Raw genomic sequence first — 20,000 nt, forward strand, 5'->3', positions numbered from 1 at the left:
GAGGAAACCAATATGGCCAAATAGAGCTGTAAGGGGCGCAATAAGGGACAAAAAGAAAGCATTTAGAGAATTAAAGGAAGTAGGTAGTGAGGAGGCATTAAATAAATACAGAAAATTAAATAAATTCTGTAAAAAGCAAATCAAGGCAGCAAAGATTGAGACAGAGAGACTCATTGCCAGAGAGAGTAAAAATAATCCCAAAATATTCTTTAACCCCTTTCTGACATCTGACGTACTATCCCGTCGAGGTGGGGTGGGCCCATATGACCACCGACGGGATAGTACGGCATACGCGATCGGCCGCGCTCACGGGGGGAGCGCGGCCGATCGTGGCCGGGTGTCAGCTCAGAGCAGACACTTGGTAAGCCTGCAGCCCTGCACAGCAGATCGCAGATCTGGCAGAGTGCTGTGCACACTGCCAGATCAATGATCTGTGATGTCCCCCCCTGGGACAAAGTAAAAAAGTAAAAAAAAAATTCCCCACATCTGTGTAAAAAAAAAATAAAAAAAATATCCTAAATAAAGAAGAAAAAAAAAAATATTATTCCCATAAATACATTTCTTTAGCTAAATAAAATAAAAAAACCAATAAAAGTACACATATTTAGTATCGCCGCGTCCGTAACGACCCAACCTATAAAACTGCCCCACTAGTTAACCCCTTCAGTAAACACCGTAAGAAAAAAAAAAAAAAAACCGAGGCAAAAAACAACGCTTTATTATCATACCGCCGAACAAAAAGTGGAATAACACGCGATCAAAAAGACTGATATAAATAACCATGGTACCGCTGAAAACGTCATCTTGTCCCGCAAAAAACGAGCTGCCATACAGCATCATCAGCAAAAAAATAAAAAAGTTATAGTCCTGAGAATAAAGCAATACCAAAATAATTATTTTTTCTATAAAATAGTTTTTATCGTATAAAAGCGCCAAAACATAAAAAAATGATATAAATGAGGTATCGCTGTAATCGTACTGACCCGACGAATAAAACTGCTTTATCAATTTTACCAAACGTGGAACGGTATAAACGCCTCCCCCAAAAGAGTTTCATGCATAGCTGCTTTTTGATCACTCTGCCTCACAAAAATCGGAATAAAAAGCGATCAAAAAATGTCATGGGCCGAAAATGTTACCAATAAAAACGTCAACTCGTCCCGCAAAAAACAAGATCTCACATGACTCTGTGGACTCAAATATGGAAAAATTACAGCTCTCAAAATGTGGTAACGCAAAAAATATTTTTTACAATGAAAAGCGTCTTTCAGTGTGTGACAGCTGCCAATCATAAAAATCCGCTAAATAACCCGCTGTAAAAGTAAATCAAACCCCCGTTCATCACCCCCTTAGTTAGGGAAAAATAAAAAAATTAAAAAATGTATTTATTTCCATTTTCCCATTAGGGTTAGGGTTAGGGCTAGAGTTAGGACTAGAGTTAGGGCTAGGGTTAGGGCAAGGGCTAGGGTTAGGGCTAGGGTTGGGGCTAGGGTTAGGGTTGGGGCTAGGGTTAGGGCTAGGGTTGGGGCTAGGGTTAGGGCTAGTGTTACGGCTAGTGTTAGGGCTAGTGATAGGGCTAGGGTTATTGCTAGGGCTAGGGTTAGGGCTAGGGTTGGGGCTACAGTTAGGGTTGGGGCTAAAGATAGGGTTAGGGTTTGGATTACATTTACGGTTGGGAATAGGGTTGGGTGTGTCTGGGTTAGAGGAGTGGTTAGGGTTACTGTTGGGATTAGGGTAAGGGGTGTGTTTGGATTAGGGTTTCAGTTATAATTGGGGGGTTTCCACTGTTTAGGCACATCAGGGGCTCTCCAAACGGGACATGGCATCCGATCTGAATTCCAGCCAATTCTGCGTTGAAAAAGGAAAACAGTGCTCCTTCCCTTCCGAGCTCTGTCATGCGCCCAAACAGGGGTTTACCCCAATATATGGGGTATCAGCGTACTCAGGACAAATTGGACATCATCTTTTGGGGTCCAATTTCTCCTGCTACCCTTGGGAAAATACAAAACTGGGGGCCAAAAAATAAGTTTTGTGGGAAAAAAAGGATTTTTTATTTTCACGGCTCTGCGTTGTAAACTGTAGTGAAACACTTGGGGGTTCAAAGTTCTCACAACACATCTAGATAAGTTCCTTGGGGGGTCTAGTTTCCGATATGGGGTCACTTGTGGGGGGTTTGTACTGTTTGGGTACATCAGGGGCTCTGCAAATGCAACGTGACGCCTGCAGACCAATCCATTTAAGTCTGCATTCCAAATGGCGCTCCTTCCCTTCCGAGCTCTGTCATGCGCCCAAACAGTGGTTCCCCCCACATATGGGGTATCAGCGTACTCAGGACAAATTGAACAACAACTTTTGGGGTCCAATTTATCCTGATACCCTTGTGAAAATACAAAACTGGGGGCTAAAAAATCATTTTGGTGAAAAAAAAAGAATTTTTATTTTCACGGCTCTGCGTTATAAACTGTAGTGAAACACTTGGGGATTCAAAGTTCTCACAACACATCTAGATAAGTTCCTTGGGGGGTCTAGTTTCCGATATGGGGTCACTTGTGGGGGGTTTGTACTGTTTGGGTACATCAGGGGCTCTGCAAATGCAACGTGACGCCTGCAGACCAATCCATTTAAGTCTGCATTCCAAATGGCGCTCCTTCCCTTCCGAGCTCTGTCATGCGCCCAAACAGTGGTTCCCCCCCACATATGGGGTATCAGCGTACTCAGGACAAATTGGACAACAACGTTTGGGGTCCAATTTATCCTGATACCCTTGTGAAAATACAAAACTGGGGGCTAAAATTCATTTTTGTGAAAAAAAAAGAATTTTTATTTTCACGGCTCTGCGTTATAAACTGTAGTGAAACACTTGGGGGTTCAAAGCTATCAAAACACATCTAGAAAAGTTCCTTAGGGGGTCTACTTTCCAAAATGGTGTCACTTGTGGGGGTTTTTAATGTTTAGGCACATCAGGGGCTCTCCAAACGCAACATGGCGTCCCATCTTAATTCCAGTCAATTTTGCATTGAAAAGTAAAATAGCGCTCCTTCCCTTCCGAGCTCTGCTATGCGCCCAAACAGTGGTTTACCCCCACATATGGGGTATCAGCGTACTCAGGACAAATTGCACAACAACTTTTGTGGTCTAATTTCTTCTCTTACCCTTGGGGAAATAAAAAATGGGGGCGAAAAGATCATTTTTGTGAAAAAATATGATTTTTTATTTTTACGGCTCTGCATTATAAACTTCTGTGAAGCACTTGTTGGGTCAAAGTGCTCAACACACATCTAGATAAGTTCCTTAAGGGGTCTACTTTCCAAAATAGTGTCACTTGTGGGGGGTTTCAATGTTTAGGAACATCAGGGGCTCTCCAAACGCAACATGGCGTCCCATCTCAATTCCAGTCAATTTTGCATTGAAAAGTCAAATGGCGCTCCTTCCCTTCCGAGCTCTGCCCTGCGCCCAAACAATGGTTTACACCCACATATGGGGTATCAGCGTACTCAGGACAAATTGCACAACAATTTTTGGGGTCCAATTTCTTCTCTTACCCTTGGGAAAATAAAAAATTGGGGGCGAAAAGATCATTTTTGTGAAAAAATGATTTTTTATTTTTACGGCTCTGCATTATAAACTTCTGTGAAGCACTTGTTGGGTCAAAGTGCTCACCACACATCTAGATAAGATCCTTAGGGGGTCTACTTTCCAAAATCGTGTCACTTGTGAAGGATTTCAATGTTTAGGCACATCAGGGGCTCTCCAAATGCAACATGGCGTCCCATCTCAATTCCAGTCAATTTTGCATTGAAAAGTCAAATGGCGCTCCTTTCCTTCCGAGCTCTGCCATGCGCCCAAACAGTGGTTTACCCCCACATATGGGGTATCACTGTACTCAGGACAAATTGTACAACAAATTTTGGGGTCTATTTTCTCCTGTTACCCTTGGTAAAATAAAACAAATTGGAGCTGAAATAAATTTTGTGTGAAAAAAAGTTAAATGTTTATTTTTATTTAATCATTCCAAAAATTCCTGTGAAACACCTGAAGGGTTAATAAACTTCTTGAAAGTGGTTTTGAGTACCTTGAGGGGTGCAGTTTTTAGAATGGTGTCACACTTGGGTATTTTCTATCATATAGACCCCTCAAAATGACTTCAAATGAGATGTGGTCCCTAAAAAAAAATGGTGTTGTAAAAATGAGAAATTGCTGGTCAACTTTTAACCCTTATAACTCCGTCACAAAAAAAAATTTTGGTTCCAAAATTGTGCTGATGTAAAGTAGACATGTGGGAAATGTTACTTATTAAGTATTTTGCGTGACATATGTCTGTGATTTAAGGGCATAAAAATTCAAAGTTGGAAAATTGCGAAATTTTCAAAATTTTCGCCAAATATTCGTTTTTTTCACAAATAAACGCAAGTTATATCGAAGAAATTTTACCACTATCATGAAGTACAATATGTCAAGAGAAAACGATGTCAGAATCGCCAAGATCCGTTGAAGCGTTCCAGAGTTATAACCTCATAAAGGGACAGTGGTCAGAATTGTAAAAATTGGCCCGGTCATTAACGTGCAAACCACCCTTGGGGGTGAAGGGGTTAACTACATAAATAGTAAGAAACTAAAAAATGGCCCCCTTAAAAATAGTCTGGGTGAAATGGTGGATGAGGATGAGGAAAAAGTCAATATGCTAAATGACTTTTTTTCATGAGTATTTACACAAGAAAATCCCATGGCAGAAAATATGATCAGTGATAACAAAAATTCCCCATTAAGTGTCACCTGCTTAACCCAGCAGGAAGTACGGCGGCGTCTAAAAATCACTAAAATTGACAAATCTCCGGGCCCGGATGGGATACACCCCCGAGTACTGCAGGAACTAAGTACAGTCATTGATAGACCATTATTTTTAATCTTTAAAGAGTCCATAATAACAGGGTCTGTACCACAGGACTGGCGTATAGCAAATGTGGTGCCAATATTCAAAAAGGGGACAAAAACTGAACTCGGTAATTATAGGCCAGTAAGCTTAACCTCTACTGTGGGTAAAATCCTGGAGGGCATTCTAAGGGATGCTATGCTGGAGTATCTGAAGAGGAATAACCTCATGACCCAGTATCAGCACGGGTTTACTAGGGACCGTTCCTGTCAGACTAATCTGATCAATTTCTATGAAGAGGTAAGTTCCGGACTGGACCAAGGGAGCCCAGTGGACATAGTGTATATGGACTTTTCAAAAGCTTTTGATACGGTGCCACACAAAAGGTTGATGCATAAAATGAGAATAATGGGGATAGGGGAAAATATGTGTAAGTGGGTTAGGAGCTGGCTCAGGGATAGGAAACAAAGGGTGGTTATTAATGGAGCACACTCGAACTGGATCGCATTTAGCAGTGGGGTACCACAGGGGTCAGTATTGGGCCCTCTTCTTTTTAACATATTTATTAATGACCTTGCAGGGGGCATACAGAGTAGAATTTCAATATTTGCAGATGACACTAAACTCTGCAGGGTAATTAATACAGAGGAGGACAATTTTATATTACAGGCTGATTTATGTAAACTAGAAGCTTGGGCTGATAAATGGCAAATGAGCTTTAATGGGGATAAATGTAAGGCCATGCACTTGGGTAGAAGTAATAAGATGTATAACTATGTGCTTAATTCTAAAACTCTGGGCAAAACCATCAATGAAAAAGACCTGGGTGTATGGGTGGATGACAAACTCACATTTAGTGGCCAGTGTCAGGCAGCTGCTACAAAGGCAAATAAAATAATGGGATGCATTAAAAGAGGCATAGATGCACATGAGGAGAACATAATTTTACCTCTATACAAGTCACTAGTTCGACCACACTTAGAATTCTGGTTCGACCACACTTACAGTTCTGGTCTCCGGTGTATAAGAAAGACATAGCTGAAGTAGAGCGGGTGCAGAGAAGAGCGACCAAGGTTAGTAGAGGACTGGGGGGTCTGCAATACCAAGATAGGTTATTACACTTGGGGCTATTTAGTTTGGAAAAACGAAGGCTAAGGGGCAGTGCCGGCGTCAGCACCCGGGCAAGTGCCGGGGCCCTGAGCAGGCAGGGGGCCCACTCGCCGTCGGGGACACTGGAGCTCTATAGTGCCGGTCCCCGCGAGTGGACCCCCCGCCTGCCCCGGCACTTGCGATACATACCTCTCCCGTTTCCAGCGCTGCAGCGTCTTCCATCCTCTGACTGTGACGTTCAGGTCAGAGGGCGCGATGACGTCACCAGTGCGCGCCCTCTGCCTGAGCAGTCGCAGCACAGAGAGCAGAAAGACGCCGACGGTGAGGAGTCCAGAGCAGAGCAGCGTCAAGCAATGAGACGTGAGTATTTCATTTTTTATTTTTTTTTTAATATTTGGAGCAATATATGGGGACCATCAGAAGGGGCCCATATATGAAGCATTATATGGGGCCAATTCAATATGGAACATCTTATGGGGCTAATAATATAGGGAGCAACTTATGAAGCCAATTCTATAGGGAGCATTATATGGGGCCAATTTAATATGGAGCCAATTTAATATGGAGCATCTTATGGGGCAATATATTGGGCCAATAATATATGAAGTGTCTCATGGGACTATATTTGGAGCATTTTATATGGCTAATTATATATGGAGCATTATATGGGGCCCATTATACATGGAGCATCTTATGGGGCCAATTATTTTTGGAGCATTATATGGGGCCCATTCTGTATGGAGCATCGTATGGGGCCCATTATGTAAGGAGCATCATATGGGGCCCATTCTGTATGGAGCAATATATTGGACTCAGAATACTGTACGGGGCGAATCATATACTGTATGGAGCATTATATGAGGCCCATTATATATGGCGCAATATATGCAGCTCATTCTGTATGGAGCACTCTGTGGTGCCCATTATACTGTATGGAGCATTATATGAGGCTCATTATTCTGTATGGAGCATAATATTGGGCTCATTATTCTGTTTGGAGCAATATATGGGGCTCATTATTCTGTATAGAGGACTATGTGGTGCCAATTATACTGTATGGAGCACTATATGGGGCCATTATACTGTATGGGGCAATATATGGGGCTCATTATTCTGTTTGGAGCAATATATGGGGCTCATTACTCTGTATAGAGGACTATACTGTCCGGTTTCTGAGCTAATGTAGAATGTACAATAGATATCACTCATGTAATGTAAGAAGTGAAATCTTTGGCATTGTACTATAGCTATATTTCTCTGCCGTATCGGTGCATTATGAATTGTGGTATGTGTTAAAGGGGCCCACCGGGACTCTTTCGCCCAGGGCCCATGAAAACCTGGAGTCAGCCCTGCAAAGGGGTGATCTTATTTTAATGTATAAATATGAGGGGACAGTACAAAGACCTTTCTGATGATCTTTTTAATCATAGACCTGAGACAGGGACAAGGGTGCATCCTCTACGTCTGGAGGAAAGAAGGTTTAAGCATAATAACAGACGCGGATTCTTTACTGTAAGAGCAGTGAGACTATGGAACTCTCTGCCGTATGATGTTGTAATGAGTGATTCATTACTAAAATTTAAAAGGGGACTGGATGCCTTTCTTGAAAAGTATAATGTTACAGGGTATATACACTAGATTCCTTGATAGGGCGTTGATCCAGGGAACTAGTCTGATTGCCGTATGTGGAGTCGGGAAGGAATTTTTTCCCCATTGTGGAGCTTATTCTTTGCCACATGGTTTTTTTTGCCTTCCTCTGGATCAACATGTTAGGGCGTGTTAGATTAGGTTATGGGTTGAACTAGATGGACTTAAAGTCTTCCTTCAACCTTAATAACTATGTTACTATGTAAAAATTATCAACGTAAATGACAACTAATATCCCACGGAGGACTGGAGTTGGAATGATGCTCAAAATCAGTGGAAAATGTAGTTACAGGCTGATCCAACTTCAGTGGAAATGCCTCAAGACAAGGAAATAATACTCAGTAGTGTGTCTGGCCTCCACGTGCCTGTATGATCTCCCTACAACGCCTGGGCATGCTCCTGATGAGCCGGCGAATGGTCTCCTGAGGGATCCCCTCCCAGACCAGGACTAAAGCATCTGCCAACTCCTGGACAGTCTGTGGTGCAACATGATGTTGGTGGATGGTGCGAGACATGATGTCCCAGATGTGCTCAATCAGATTCAGGTCTGGGGAATGGGCGGGCCTGTCCATAGCTTCAATGCCTTCATCTTGCAGGAACTGCTGGCACACTCCAGCCACATGAGGTCTGGCATTGTCCTGCATTAGGAGGAACCCAGGGCCAACTGCACCAGCATATGGTCTCACAAAGGGTCTGAGGATCTCATCTCGGGAACCTAATGGTAGTCAGGCTACCTCTGGCAAGCACATGGAGGGCTGTGCAACCCTCCAAAGAAATGCCACCCCACACCATTACTGACCCACTGCTGTTATGAACTATACTTTTGGGCTCCCTCTTGTGGTCACTTGCGGTATGGCTCTTGGATTCTCTTTCCTCAGGTTGGTAGTCACCTGTTCGTTAAGACTCTGGGTGTTTCTATTTAAACTTCCTGGAGTCTTAGTCCATTGCCTGGCATCCATGTAATCAGTCCTTGTCTGGTTGCTCTTGTCTACTGGTCCTGATTTTTGCAACATAAGCTAAGTCCTGCTTTCTTGTTTTTGTTATTTGTATTATTCTGTTTTTTGTCCAGCTTGTTCATAATGTGATTCCTGATTTTGCTGGAAGCTCTTAGGGCGCTGATATTCTCCCCCCATACCGTTAGTCGGTACGGGGGTTCTTGGATATTCAGCGTGGATATTTTAGTAGGGTTTTTCGCTGACCACATAAGTCCGCTTTCTATATTTCTGCTATTATTTAGTGGGCCTCTCTTTGCTGAATCTAGTTCATACTTACGTTTGTCTTTTCCTCTTACCTCACCGTTATTATTTGTTGGGGGCCTGTATCTACTTGGGGGTATCTTTCTCTGGAGGCAAGTGAGGTCTGTATTTTCTCTGAAAGGGTTAGTTAGATCTCCGGCTGGCGCGAGACGTCTAGAACCAACGTAGGCACGTTCCCCGGCTGCTATTATTTGTGGGCTAGGATCAGGTATGTGGTCAGCCTAGTTACCACCTCCCTAAGAGCTAGTTTTTATGTTTGCAGACTTTGCTGAAGACCCTGAGATCCTCTGCCATTAGGATCACAACAGTATGACAGGCCACTGAATAGTTAATGCATTGCAAAAGTGGGATTAAAAGAAAAGAGAAGTTCTGAGTTTTTTTTTTTTTTTTTTCTTTCTTCCCCTTTACCTCTGAATGGCTTGAAACTCTGCTGCAGACATGAATGTGCAAACTCTGATTACTAGTGTGGATCAGCTTGCTGCTCGTGTGCAGAGCATCCAGGATTTTGTTATTGGCAGTCCTATGTCAGAGCCTAAGATTCCTATTCCTGAGCTGTTCTCTGGAGATCGTTTTAAATTTAGGAATTTTAGGAATAATTGTAAATTGTTTCTATCTTTGAGACCTCGTTCGTCTGGAGACTCAGCTCAGCAAGTTAAAATTGTTATCTCCTTCTTGCGGGGCGACCCTCAGGATTGGGCTTTCTCATTGGCGCCAGGAGATCCGGCATTGGCGAATATTGATGCGTTTTTTCTGGCGCTCGGATTACTTTATGAGGAGCCCAATCTTGAAATTCAGGAAGAGAAGGCTTTGCTGGCTATTTCTCAGGGCCAGGATGAAGCCGAAGTGTATTGCCAAAAATTTCGGAAATGGTCCGTGCTTACTCAGTGGAATGAGTGTGCTCTGGCCGCAAATTTCAGAAATGGCCTTTCTGAAACTATTAAGAATGTGATGGTGGGCTTTCCCATTCCTACAAGTCTGAATGATTCTATGACGCTGGCCATTCAGATTGATCGGCGTTTGCGGGAGCACAAATCCGCTAATCCTTTGGCAGTGTTGTCTGAGCAGACGCCTGATTTAATGCAATGTGATAGAATTCAGACTAGAACTGAACGGCAAAATCATAGATGTCAGAATGGGTTGTGTTTTTACTGTGGTGATTCTACACATGTTATATCAGCATGCTCTAAACGCCTAACAAAGTTTGTTAGTCCTGTCGCCGTTGGTAACTTACAGCCTAAATTTATTTTGTCTGTGACTTTAATTTGCTCATTGTCTTCCTACCCTGTTATGGCGTTTGTGGATTCAGGCGCTGCCCTGAGTCTTATGGACTTGTCGTTTGCCAAGCGCTGTGGTTTTGTCCTGGAGCCTTTAGAAAATCCTATCCCTCTTAGAGGAATTGATGCTACGCCATTGGCGGAGAATAAACCGCAGTATTGGACACAAGTGACCATGTGCATGACTCCTGAACATCGGGAGGTGATTCGTTTTCTTGTTCTGCATAAAATGCATGATTTGGTCGTTTTGGGTCTGCCATGGTTACAGGCTCATAATCCTGTTCTGGATTGGAAGGCAATGTCTGTGTCAAGTTGGGGCTGTCAGGGAATTCATTGCGATTCCCCGTCGGTGTCTATTGCTTCCTCCACTCCTTCAGAAGTTCCTGAGTTTTTGCTTGACTATCAGGATGTGTTCAGTGAGTCCAGGTCCAGTGCTCTTCCTCCTCATAGGGACTGTGACTGCGCTATAGATTTGATTCCTGGTAGCAAGTTTCCTAAGGGACGATTATTTAATCTGTCGGTACCTGAGCATGCCGCGATGCGTTCTTATATAAAGGAGTCTTTGGAGAAAGGACATATTCGTCCATCCTCTTCCCCTCTTGGTGCGGGATTCTTTTTTGTGGCCAAGAAGGACGGATCTTTGAGACCTTGTATAGACTATCGGCTTCTGAATAAAATCACTGTTAAATTTCAGTATCCTTTGCCTCTCTTGTCGGACTTGTTTACCCGGATTAAGGGTGCCAAGTGGTTCACCAAGATAGATCTTCGTGGTGCGTACAACCTTGTGCGCATTAGGCATAGAGATGAATGGAAAACTGCATTTAATACGCCCGAAGGTCATTTTGAGTACTTGGTGATGCCTTTTGGGCTCTCTAATGCTCCTTCAGTGTTTCAATCCTTTATGCATGACATCTTCCGGAAGTATCTAGATAAATTTGTGATTGTTTATCTGGATGACATTTTAGTTTTTTCTGATGATTGGGATTCTCATGTAAAGCAGGTCAGGATGGTGTTTCAGGTTTTGCGTGATAATGCTTTGTTTGTGAAGGGCTCAAAGTGTCTCTCTGGAGTGCAGAAGGTTTCCGTTTTGGGCTTTATCTTTTCCCCTTCTGCTGTGGAGATGGACCCAGTCAAGGTCCGAGCTATTCATGATTGGACTCAACCCACGTCTGTTAAGAGTCTTCAGAAGTTTTTGGGTTTTGCTAATTTCTACCGTCGTTTTATTGCTAACTTTTCTAGCGTTGTTAAACCTCTGACGGATATGACCAAGAAAGGTTCTGATGTCGCTAATTGGGCTCCTGCGGCCATTGAGGCCTTCCGGGAGCTGAAGCGCCGGTTTACTTCGGCGCCTGTTTTGTGCCAGCCTGATGTCTCACTTCCCTTTCAGGTTGAAGTGGATGCTTCTGAGATTGGTGCAGGAGCTGTTTTGTCGCAGAGAGGCTCTGGTTGCTCTATGATGAAACCATGTGCTTTCTTTTCCAGGAAGTTTTCGCCGGCTGAGCTGAACTATGATGTTGGTAATCGGGAGTTGTTGGCCATGAAGTGGGCATTTGAGGAGTGGCGTCATTGGCTCGAGGGAGCTAAGCATCGTGTGGTGGTCTTGACTGATCACAAGAACCTGATGTATCTCGAGTCTGCTAAACGCCTGAATCCTAGACAGGCTCGTTGGTCATTGTTTTTCTCCCGTTTTGACTTTGTGGTCTCGTACTTGCCTGGCTCGAAAAATGTGAAGGCTGATGCTCTCTCTAGGAGCTTTGTGCCTGATTCTCCTGGAGTCTCAGAGCCGGCTGGTATTCTTAAAGAGGGAGTGATTTTGTCGGCCATTTCTCCTGATTTGCGACGTGTGTTGCAGAGATTTCAGGCTGGTAGACCTGACTATTGTCCACCTGATAGACTGTTTGTTCCTGATAAATGGACCAGCAGAGTTATTTCCGAGGTTCATTCCTCGGTGTTGGCAGGGCATCCTGGGAATTTTGTTACCAGAGATTTGGTGGCTAGGTCCTTTTGGTGGCCTTCCTTGTCACGGGATGTGCGTGCTTTTGTGCAGTCCTGTGGGACTTGTGCTCGGGCTAAGCCTTGCTGTTCTCGTGCCAGCGGGTTGCTTTTGCCCTTGCCCGTCCCGAAGAGGCCTTGGACACACATTTCCATGGATTTCATTTCAGATCTTCCGGTGTCTCAGGGAATGTCTGTCATCTGGGTGGTGTGTGATCGTTTTTCCAAGATGGTCCATTTGGTGCCCTTGCCTAAGTTGCCTTCCTCTTCCGATCTGGTTCCTTAGTTTTTTCAGAATGTGGTTCGTTTGCATGGCATTCCTGAGAATATCGTGTCTGACAGAGGATCCCAGTTTGTGTCCAGATTCTGGCAATCTTTTTGTGCTAAGATGGGCATTGATCTGTCGTTCTCGTCTGCCTTTTATCCTCAGACTAATGGCCAAACGAAGCGAACTAATCAGACGCTGGAGGCTTATTTGAGATGTTTTGTTTCTGCGGATCAGGATGATTGGGTGACCTTCTTGCCATTGGCTGAGTTTGCCCTCAATAATCGGGCTAGTTCCGCTACTTTGGTTTCGCCATTTTTCTGCAACTCTGGTTTTCATCCTCGTTTCTCCTCGGGTCATGTTGAGCCTTCTGACTGTCCTGGGGTGGATTCTGTGGTTGATAGGTTGCAGCGGACTTGGAATCATGTGGTGGACAACTTGAAGTTGTCACAGGAGAAGGCTCAGCGTTTTGCCCACCGCCGCCGCGGTGTGGGTCCCCGACTTCGTAATGGGGATTTGGTTTGGTTGTCTTCTCGGTTTGTCCCTCTGAAGGTTTCCTCTCCTAAGTTTAAGCCTCGCTTTATTGGTCCTTATAGAATTTTGGAGGTCCTTAATCCGGTGTCTTTTCATTTGGATCTTCCTGTGTCGTTTGCCATTCACAATGTGTTCCATAGGTCTTTGTTGCGGCGGTACATTGTGCCTGTGGTTCCTGCTGTTGACTCTCCTGCTCCGGTCTTGGTTGAGGGCGAGTTGGAGTATGTGGTGGAGAAGATCTTAGATTCTCGTCTCTCTAGACGGAGGCTTCAGTATCTGGTCAAATGGAAGGGCTATGGACAGGAGGATAATTCCTGGGTGGTCGCCTCTGATGTTCATGCGGCCGATTTGGTTCGTGCTTTTCACGCTGCCCATCCTGATCGCCCTGGTGGTCGTAGTGAGGGTTCGGTGACCCCTCCTTAAAGGGGGGGTACTGTTATGAACTATACTTTTGGGCTCCCTCTTGTGGTCACTTGCGGTATGGCTCTTGGATTCTCTTTCCTCAGGTTGGTAGTCACCTGTTCGTTAAGACTCTGGGTGTTTCTATTTAAACTTCCTGGAGTCTTAATCCATTGCCTGGCATCCATGTAATCAGTCCTTGTCTGGTTGCTCTTGTCTACTGGTCCTGATTTTTGCAACATAAGCTAAGTCCTGCTTTCTTGTTTTTTGTTATTTGTATTATTCTGTTTTTTGTCCAGCTTGTTCATAATGTGATTCCTGATTTTGCTGGAAGCTCTTAGGGCGCTGATATTCTCCCCCCATACCGTTAGTCGGTACGGGGGTTCTTGGATATTCAGCGTGGATATTTTAGTAGGGTTTTTCGCTGACCACATAAGTCCGCTTTCTATATTTCTGCTATTATTTAGTGGGCCTCTCTTTGCTGAATCTAGTTCATACTTACGTTTGTCTTTTCCTCTTACCTCACCGTTATTATTTGTTGGGGGCCTGTATCTACTTGGGGGTATCTTTCTCTGGAGGCAAGTGAGGTCTGTATTTTCTCTGAAAGGGTTAGTTAGATCTCCGGCTGGCGCGAGACGTCTAGAACCAACGTAGGCACGTTCCCCGGCTGCTATTATTTGTGGGCTAGGATCAGGTATGTGGTCAGCTCAGTTACCACCTCCCTAAGAGCTAGTTTTTATGTTTGCAGACTTTGCTGAAGACCCTGAGATCCTCTGCCATTAGGATCACAACACACTGCCAAACCAGTCATGCTGAAGGATGTTGCAGGCAGCAGATTGCTCTCCACGGCGTCTCCAGACTCTGTCACGTATGTCACATGTGCTCAGTGTGAACCTTTCATCTGTGAAGAGTACAGGGCGCCAGTGGCGAATTTCCCAATCCTGGTGTTGTGTCAAATGCCAAGGGTCCTGCAACAGTGTTGCGCTGTGAGCACAACCCCATCTGTGCATGTCGGGCACTCAGACCATCCTCATGGGAGTCGGTTTCTAACCGTTTGTGCAGACACATGCACATTTGTGGCCTGCTGGAGGTCATTTTGCAGGGCTCTGACAGTGCTCCTCCTGTTTCACCTTGCACAAAGGCTGAAGTCGCAGTCCTGCTGCTGGGTTGTTGCCCTCCTACGGCCCCCTCCATGTCTCCTGGTGTACTGGCCTGTCTCCTGGTGGCGCCTCCAGCCTCTACGCTGACAGACACAGCAAACCTTCTTGCCACAGCTCACATTGATATGCCATCCTGGATGAGCTGCACTACCTGAGCCACTTGTGTGGGTTGTAGTCGGTTTCATGCTACCACGAGTGTGAAAGCACAACCAACATTCAAAAGTGACCGAAACATCAGCCAGAAAGCATTGGTACTGAGATGTGGTCTGTGGTCCCCACCTGCAGAACCAATCCCTAATTGAGGGTGTTTTGATAATTGCCAATAATTTCCATCTGTTGTCTATCCCATTTGCACAACACCATGTGAAATTGATTGTCAGTCAGTGTTGCTTCACAAGTGGACAGTTTGATTTCACAGAAGGTTGATTTACTTGGAGTTATATTCTGTTGTTTAAGTGTTCCCTTTATTTTTTTGAGCAGTGTATATGTACCTATACAACACACGGCAATATGACAGCATCACAGGACAAGTGATCACAGGGGAACCAATAAAAAAAATCATATATATTCATTTTTTATATTTGTTCCCCTGTGATCACTTGCCCTGTGATGCTGTCATATTGCCGTGTGTTGTACAGGTACAGATCTGTGATGGGGGCTCGCTCACAGGGCTTCATAGGTGTACCAACATGGCAGATGCAGATTCTTCACTAGTCCTCCAGCTGCCATGACAATCATTTCTAAATGCTCGTGTTCCCAGGGTGTGGCTACTTGTCTTTACACACACAGGACTAAATCTGTCAGAAGGGTTTATGACTCGCTACAGAATCTAAGGAATCTGCTCCAGAGACAGTGAGGGCACCAGTCCTCTGATCTTACTTGGATATTGGGATTATAAAACACCACAAATCTAATTAAAGATTCATTCTCTGAGCTCAGTTTGTTTATTTAAATGTTCATTTATTATACCATGTCTCATTTTTTGTGTGCGTATCTTTGTGTTTCCTCAGAAACTTTGTTATACCATGCCTGAGGAAGAGACCTAAGAAGTCTCGAAAGCTGCTGTTACAAAATTTATTTTATTATTGATTTATTATTGTTAGCCGTTAAAATGGTATCATATCTACAAGATTATCTTTTTTCCCCACTGAGAGCAATCTTTTTTGTCAACTGGCTAACACGGTACCAAACCCTTTTTGTGAATCCACGCACACAGCTCTGATTTATCTGTGCTACATGCTTCGATTGTTTGTCTGCTGTCCTGCATACACTGGTGTTCTGGCCCTTGCTCATCCACATGTCATCTGTCAGGAACCGCTCTGCTATACTGTCTCTTTTGGTCCAGGCTGCTCACTCAGACCTATGGCGGACAGAATCCACCTCACCATGTGAGCTCATTACATAGCAACAGTTGGTTTTGAGAGCCATGTCACTTTAGCAAAACCTGAGCGCCACCATTTTTGACCCATGTACAAACGACTCCGTGCACTCAGATCATATATCAATATTGGCCCACAGTGGAAATAAAGTCACCAATACTAAAATCCCAGGGTTTAGTAACGTAAACATTTTTTATCAAAAAGAATAATTTCAAAGTTTTTTTCCACTTTAATGTCAACCACAATCTATTGAGAAAGAAACTGAAAGCAGTTTGAGGTAGGAAAGAAAAATAAAAAAAAACTAAAATAGTGAGAACTAAGTGACTTTGTGATCAAAACATTGAATTTTGAGTCCCAAAATCTCAGTTCCTTTAAGAAGCGACAAAACACAGAAATTGTGATAACGTCCAAGCTCTTGATGAGACAGGAATGGTGGACATCAGTCATCAGTCAGGATCTGCCCAGAAGCCGATTTCCAGCTTCCGCGGGAAAGGCAGAAGTCTGGAGAATAAGGGGCAGAACTCTGGAGAATAAGGGGCAGCGCTGGGAGTATTGAGGAATGACTGAAACTTCATGGATTTGTCTATAAAAGTGTAAAAACTTATGAAATGTTTAGAATTGTCCTTCAGTAACCAGAGAAACATCCGACTAAAAGAGCGAAAAACAAAATTTACGTATGTTTTTAAACATTTGGCCAGGACTGTACTGTTTGTCAATGAAACAACTGAAAAACTGGCTTCTCGAATGTGTGTTCTTCGCGCCTTATAAACATTCTGGAGATGTTTTTCCTGTGTGAGTTCCTTGATGTGCAATTAGAATTAACTTTTGCTTAACACATATCTCACATAGGTTCCACGAAAATGGCTTCTACCTTGTATGAATTGCCAGATGTCTAATAAGGACTGACTTTTGGGTAAAGCGTTTTCCACACTCTGAACACGAAAATGGCTTCTCCCCTGTGTGATTTTTTTGATGTTTATAAAGATAGGATATGTGGTTAAAACATTTTTCACATTGTGGACATGGAAATTTTTTTGCTGTGTGAGTTCTTTGATGTGTATTTAGAACTGACTTTTGGTTAAAACATTTTCCACATACGGTACATGAGAATGGCTTCTCCCCTGTGTGAATTATTTGATGTCTAACAAGAACCGATTTTTGCGTAAAGCATTTCCCACATTCTGAACAAGGAAACGGTTTCTCCCCTGTGTGAGTTTTTTGATGTTTAAAAAGATTTGATTGCAGCATAAAACATTTCCCACAGTCTGGACATGAAAATGTTTTTCTTTTGTGAGTTTTTTGATGTTCAATAAGAAGTGACCTTTCGTTAAAACGCTCCTCACACACGGTACATGAAAATATCCTCTCCCCTGGGTGAATTTTTTGATGTCTAACAAGATCTGATTTCTGGGTAAAACATTTCTCGCATTCAGAACATGAGAATGGCTTCTCCCCTGTGTGAGTTCGTGAATGTATAACAAGTCGGGATTTACAAGTAAAACATTTTCCACACTCTGAACATGAATATGGCTTTTTTCCTGTGTGAGTTCTTTTATGATGAACACCTCTGAACTGACTTTTGTTTTGCTGGGGTGAATCAGGAGATAAAAGCTGTTTAAAAGGATTAGATGGCAGCTCTTGGATGTGAAGGCCTGAAGGTACATCTGTGATAATGCCACGTTCTTCATTTGTATGATGTATCGTACCATGATCATCTGGTTTAAAATCTGAAGATAGTTGTCCCTCTGAATTTTGAGAACAGTAATCTGTAAAAAAAAAACCCATAAAAAAATAAAGACAAATTTTAAAGGTGTTATTCTTGGTGTTTATGCATAACAATAAAAAAAACAACAATTGTTAACAGATCACATGTTATCAAGATTCATTTAGAAACTCATAATATAAAACCATAGTGACACTCTGGATGCCACCAAAGATAATACTATAAAAGAAGAACTTTGGACATTAGTAATAATAGATCATTGAAAGGGGTATTCTCAAGTTTGGAAGTTATCCCAAATCCACAGAATAGGGAATAACTTCCTGGTTGCTTGAGGTCTGTCCGCTGAGAACCCCACTGATCCCAAGAACTGGGGCTCTGATGTGGACAGTGTGAATGGAGTGTAGGTCGATCATGCACACAGCTGCTTAATTAATTTTTAATGGGACCATGAGACATAGCCGACTGCACCGTTTGTCTGGTCTTCGCTACTTCCATAAGAATTAATGTACAGGCATTGTGCATGATGGACCACTGCTCTATTAACATGGGGAAGTCCCAGCGATCGGTAAGATATCTCTTATCCCAAAGCTACAGAATAACTTCCAAACTTAAGATGACTGGAGGAAAGTGTATTTTATTTTTTTTAATCGAAGGGGGAACATAGTGATTAAGATGTGGTTGTCCGAGTACTGAACAACCCTATTAAGACCCAGTAACTCCAAAATAACAAACTTGATGAGACAAGATCCTAGGGAATTCAAATACGAGTGCAAAAACAACTGCGGATAGAAGGGGGCGCAACGTAGAACAAGATTAACCCAAATCTAAAAAAGATCCAATCTTGACCTTGTATCAAAAACCCCAATTGCATCAAGATGCACAATCTTTTTAAGCCAGCTTTATGTCTGTTTTATTTCACTGTCACCACTCACCTGGGGGGTTATCTGTAGGGGTCTCCTCTTTACACCGCTGATCACCCCGTACATTAGGGGTCTCCTCTTTACACCGCTGATCGCCCCTCACATTAGGGGTCTCCTCTTGACACCGCTGATCGCCCCTCACACTAGGGGTCTCCTCTCTACACCGCTGATCGTCCCTCACATTAGGGTTCTCTTCTTTCCCCCGCTGATCACCCCTCACATTAGGGGTCTCCTCTTTACACCTCTGATGGCCCCTCACATTAGGGGTCTCCTCTTTACACCGCTGATCGCCCCTCACATTAGGGGTCTCCTCTTTACACCGCTGATCGCGCCTCACATTAGGGGTCTCCTCTTTACACCGCTGATCGCCCCTCACATTAGGGGTCTCCTCTTTACACCGCTGATCGCCCCTCACATTAGGGTTCTCTTCTTTCCCCCGCTGATCACCCCTCACATTAGGGGTCTCCTCTTTACACCGCTGATCGCCCCTCACATTAGGGGTCTCCTCTTTCCACCGCTGATCGCCCCTCACATTTTTCTCTGGACCATTAATATTGTTCAGATCTTTATCCGGAACCAAAACCTGCAAAACAAATATTGTAAAAGTCCCCGATGATCGGAGAAGTCCCCGGGAATAATAATGAGAAGATCCGGACATGTGATGTCTGTGGTCAGCTGTGATCCTGCCGTCTCCACCGCTCTCATTACACAAGTATAAACCATATAATACTGGAGGGGAAAACAAGACTGAACACAAGGACGTCACAGCCGTCTACACATCATAGGGAGATCTCCATCTACCTGATGGTCCTGTGGAGGAGGAGGAGGAGCGGGACATCTCTCTGGGGTTGTCCTCTTACTGGAGAGAACTGAGGAGACACAGACAGGACTGAAATCATTATTACATACAGAGAATTATAGGCCGTGTGTATTTAGTCCTGTCTGTTACCTGGTGATGTGCGGGGCCGGTGCTCCTCCATCATCACCTCCTTGTACCGATCCTTGTGTCCTTCTAGATACTCCCACTCCTCCATGGAGAAATAGACGGTGACGTCCTGACACCTTATAGGAACCTGACACACACAATGATACCGTCATCACCCAGAATCCTCCAGTGCTGTTCTGTGTAATGTCCCAGCATTCCCAGCAGCGTCACCTCTCCAGTCAGGAGCTCAATCATCTTGTTGATGAGTTCAAGGATCTTCTGGTCATTGATGTCCTCATGTATCCGGGGGTGAGGTGGAGGCTCCGGGATTGGACTCAGGGTTCCTCCCCGTCCCTCAGACACAGGGGCCTGACAGCGATCACTAGAGGCCTTCACTACTGTGTAATCCTGAGTGTGGAGACATTAATAATATCACTACAGACATCTCCAGAGTCCATCACCTCTCCGGTCATATCCCCTGTTATTCCCATAGATAATGAGGTCATGTGATGACATCAGAGCCTCTCACCTCTCCGGTCATATCCC

General features: G+C 43.9%; 3 protein-coding genes across 5 annotated transcripts in view; 1 reads left to right on the forward strand and 2 right to left on the reverse strand.

The window, feature by feature from the left end:
- The window catches only part of LOC143802895 (uncharacterized), a 71,935-nt gene extending 52,631 nt beyond the window's left edge, over window positions 1-19,304 (reverse strand). Inside the window, exon 1 of the mRNA XM_077281368.1 lies at window positions 18,542-19,304. Within this exon, the coding sequence (XP_077137483.1) occupies window positions 18,542-19,187 (646 nt within the window). The 5' untranslated portion in view covers window positions 19,188-19,304. The remainder of the gene's footprint in view (window positions 1-18,541) is intronic.
- Window positions 1-20,000, forward strand: part of LOC143802809 (uncharacterized) — a 410,869-nt gene that overhangs the window by 305,304 nt on the left and 85,565 nt on the right. The window lies entirely within an intron of this gene.
- The window catches only part of LOC143802984 (uncharacterized), a 143,031-nt gene that overhangs the window by 99,889 nt on the left and 23,142 nt on the right, over window positions 1-20,000 (reverse strand). The window contains exons 3-5 of the mRNA XM_077281373.1: window positions 19,686-19,862; window positions 19,479-19,602; window positions 19,331-19,398 (exon numbers count right to left, since the gene is read on the reverse strand). Coding sequence (XP_077137488.1) covers window positions 19,331-19,398; window positions 19,479-19,602; window positions 19,686-19,862 — 369 coding nt within the window. The remainder of the gene's footprint in view (window positions 1-19,330; window positions 19,399-19,478; window positions 19,603-19,685; window positions 19,863-20,000) is intronic.

This window comes from Ranitomeya variabilis, chromosome 1 (assembly GCF_051348905.1).
Source record: "Ranitomeya variabilis isolate aRanVar5 chromosome 1, aRanVar5.hap1, whole genome shotgun sequence".
NCBI classification, from domain to species: Eukaryota; Metazoa; Chordata; class Amphibia; order Anura; family Dendrobatidae; genus Ranitomeya; species Ranitomeya variabilis.